Source organism: Eptesicus fuscus, chromosome 18, assembly GCF_027574615.1.
Source record: "Eptesicus fuscus isolate TK198812 chromosome 18, DD_ASM_mEF_20220401, whole genome shotgun sequence".
Taxonomy (NCBI): Eukaryota; Metazoa; Chordata; class Mammalia; order Chiroptera; family Vespertilionidae; genus Eptesicus; species Eptesicus fuscus.
In genome coordinates, this window is record NC_072490.1 from 25,553,585 (window position 1) to 25,555,836 (window position 2,252).

The following is a 2,252-nucleotide window of genomic DNA, read 5'->3' on the forward strand; positions in this document are numbered from 1 at the left end:
GTGTTGTTAGAATATAAGAACAATTTTTTGCATATTAATCTTTTTCCATTACTTCTGTCAGTGTATCAAAACTTAGGACATTTAAAAAAAATGTTATTGTTGAAAGTATTATAGATATATCCCATTGCTTAGGACATTTTAAATTTACTTTTCTTCCCATGTTGTATCTTAAGATATGATTGATTGCCTTCTCTCAATTGAAATGCTTTAATAGGAAATAATGAGCTAAAACCTAGTAGTAGTTTTTTAGAGCATATATATTTTTTTAAACTATAGTTCCATTTGAGGCCTGACTATTCATTTAATTTTTAGAGCACTTTATGAATCCTTAACTATATCTGTTATCATTTGCCATGCTAGAACTTTCCAAGTGAATTATCATTAGAGCAATTTTTGAAGATGCTATATTATTCATTTTTTATTTTATGAAAATCAGCTTTACTTTTTCAGTACACATATAAACTAGGATCATTCTTCAAGAAAGGTTTTTAGATTAATCTACCTTAATGAGTGGATAGAAATGACTTAGAATAATCATATACAATAAAATTTTTTAAATTTTGGAATGCTAAAATAAAATAGTTTCTATTGATTTTTATTTTTTAAAAATGTATATATAACAGCACTCTCTTAAAGAAAGCCCTTTCTTGATAAAGAAAAGTTACTTTAAAATTTACCTTTATTCATCTGAATTATTCCAAAATAATAGTTGAAATTAAGAGATTTCATGGTCCTGCCATTGTAGAATTAAGTCCAGCTTATTAAAAATTAGAAGGGAATGTAATAATAAAGTAGTTTTTTCTGTGACCAAAGTGTAATAATCAAACTTTGCTTTGCCAACAGACCAAGTCTGTGTTTGAGATTGGACTCTGCAGTAATAAAATGTTTTGCTACGCAGTTCTTGGATCCATCATGGGACAGTTATTAGTTATTTACTTTCCTCCACTTCAGAAAGTTTTTCAAACTGAGAGCCTAAGTATACTGGGTAAAGCAGATGTTCTTTATAATTTATATATTTTAGATGAATTGTTGTATTTTCTAATGCATTTGTTCTAATAAAATTTTCTCTTAAAAAGTGAAATAAGTAAATTAATGACTTGATTTGAAAAAGGAGTGTGCTCCTTTTTATTTTTTTTTAATTGGGAGAAGGTTAGGGGAGTCACTCTCCTAACTCTAGGCTTTAAAATATTTTGTAATTTTTTTCTTTTAATTTTTTATGTTATTAATTGTCAAAATCATATTCGTGTTTTCTGAAATGTAGCAAATCAAAACTTGTTAAAGAGTAATTGTTGTTTATAACTTTTCAGCCTTATGTGAAGAAGAGATTATATTTAAACTCGCTGAAACCAAATTGCTTTTCTAGAAAATTATAATTTCAATAGTTGAAATAATATCTCACTATTCTTACTTGCTAATTTGTAAGTCTTATTTTATCAAATAATAGTCTGACCCTAAAAGCAGAAAATTGTATTAAGATTATGTGGAAGATAGACATTTTTCTTTCACATAATGTACATTAAATGTTATGGTATAGTACATTTAAAAATTTATCTTCCTATGTAAGTGTGAGGACTGATGTATTTATGGCAATGCTACTTTCAATTCTTGGATTTTTAAGCTAATTTGGATATTTATGAAAATGAGTTACACATTTTTATTATAAGTTTAAGCTTATCTTAAAAATGAACTAGTTTAGTAATGTCAATATTTTAACTTTTATTCACATTCCTTCCTCTTAAAAAAAGAGTGGAGTTCTAAGAAGACAACAGCAATTTCTCAAGTAGTAAATAAGAGTGAGTTAGTTTGAATACTGTTGTAAAGACATGGTCTGTAAAGATGAGTTCTCCAAGGCTTTCAGATAAAATAAGCGCAAATTTCTGAATAATTTTTATATAGATGTTTTTCAATCGGGTTACTTACCACTGCTTGAATAGGCTGTGTGCTCTGTTAAATAGAAAACTCTTGATTGTGTTGCTGTGAAAGGTTATGGTTATGAGGTTATTTGTGGTTTAGGGAAAGTAGTCAGAGGACTTGGGCCCTAGTTCTCTGACTGCTGCCTTTCATAGCTAGGTGATTTTGAAAAAGTCACCTAATAACTTTGAGCCTGACTTTCCTTATTTTTATGCTGAGGCTGATGATACCTCATGGAATGGTTTGAAACAATGTATTTTAAAACCTGTGATAAAATGTTAGAAAAATGTCAGCTATTAAGTTTCAAAGAATTATAAAACCCAATTTATTTTCTCTTGCAG

At 28.0% G+C, this 2,252-nt stretch overlaps 1 protein-coding gene across 5 annotated transcripts in view; it reads left to right on the plus strand.

Annotated features, from left to right (window-relative positions):
- The window catches only part of ATP2C1 (ATPase secretory pathway Ca2+ transporting 1), a 105,350-nt gene that overhangs the window by 86,588 nt on the left and 16,510 nt on the right, over positions 1–2,252 (plus strand). For all 5 annotated transcript variants that reach the window (XM_054729549.1, XM_054729546.1, XM_054729548.1 and 2 more), the window contains one exon: positions 844–985. In XM_054729549.1, the coding sequence (XP_054585524.1) occupies positions 844–985 (142 nt within the window). The remainder of the gene's footprint in view (positions 1–843; positions 986–2,252) is intronic.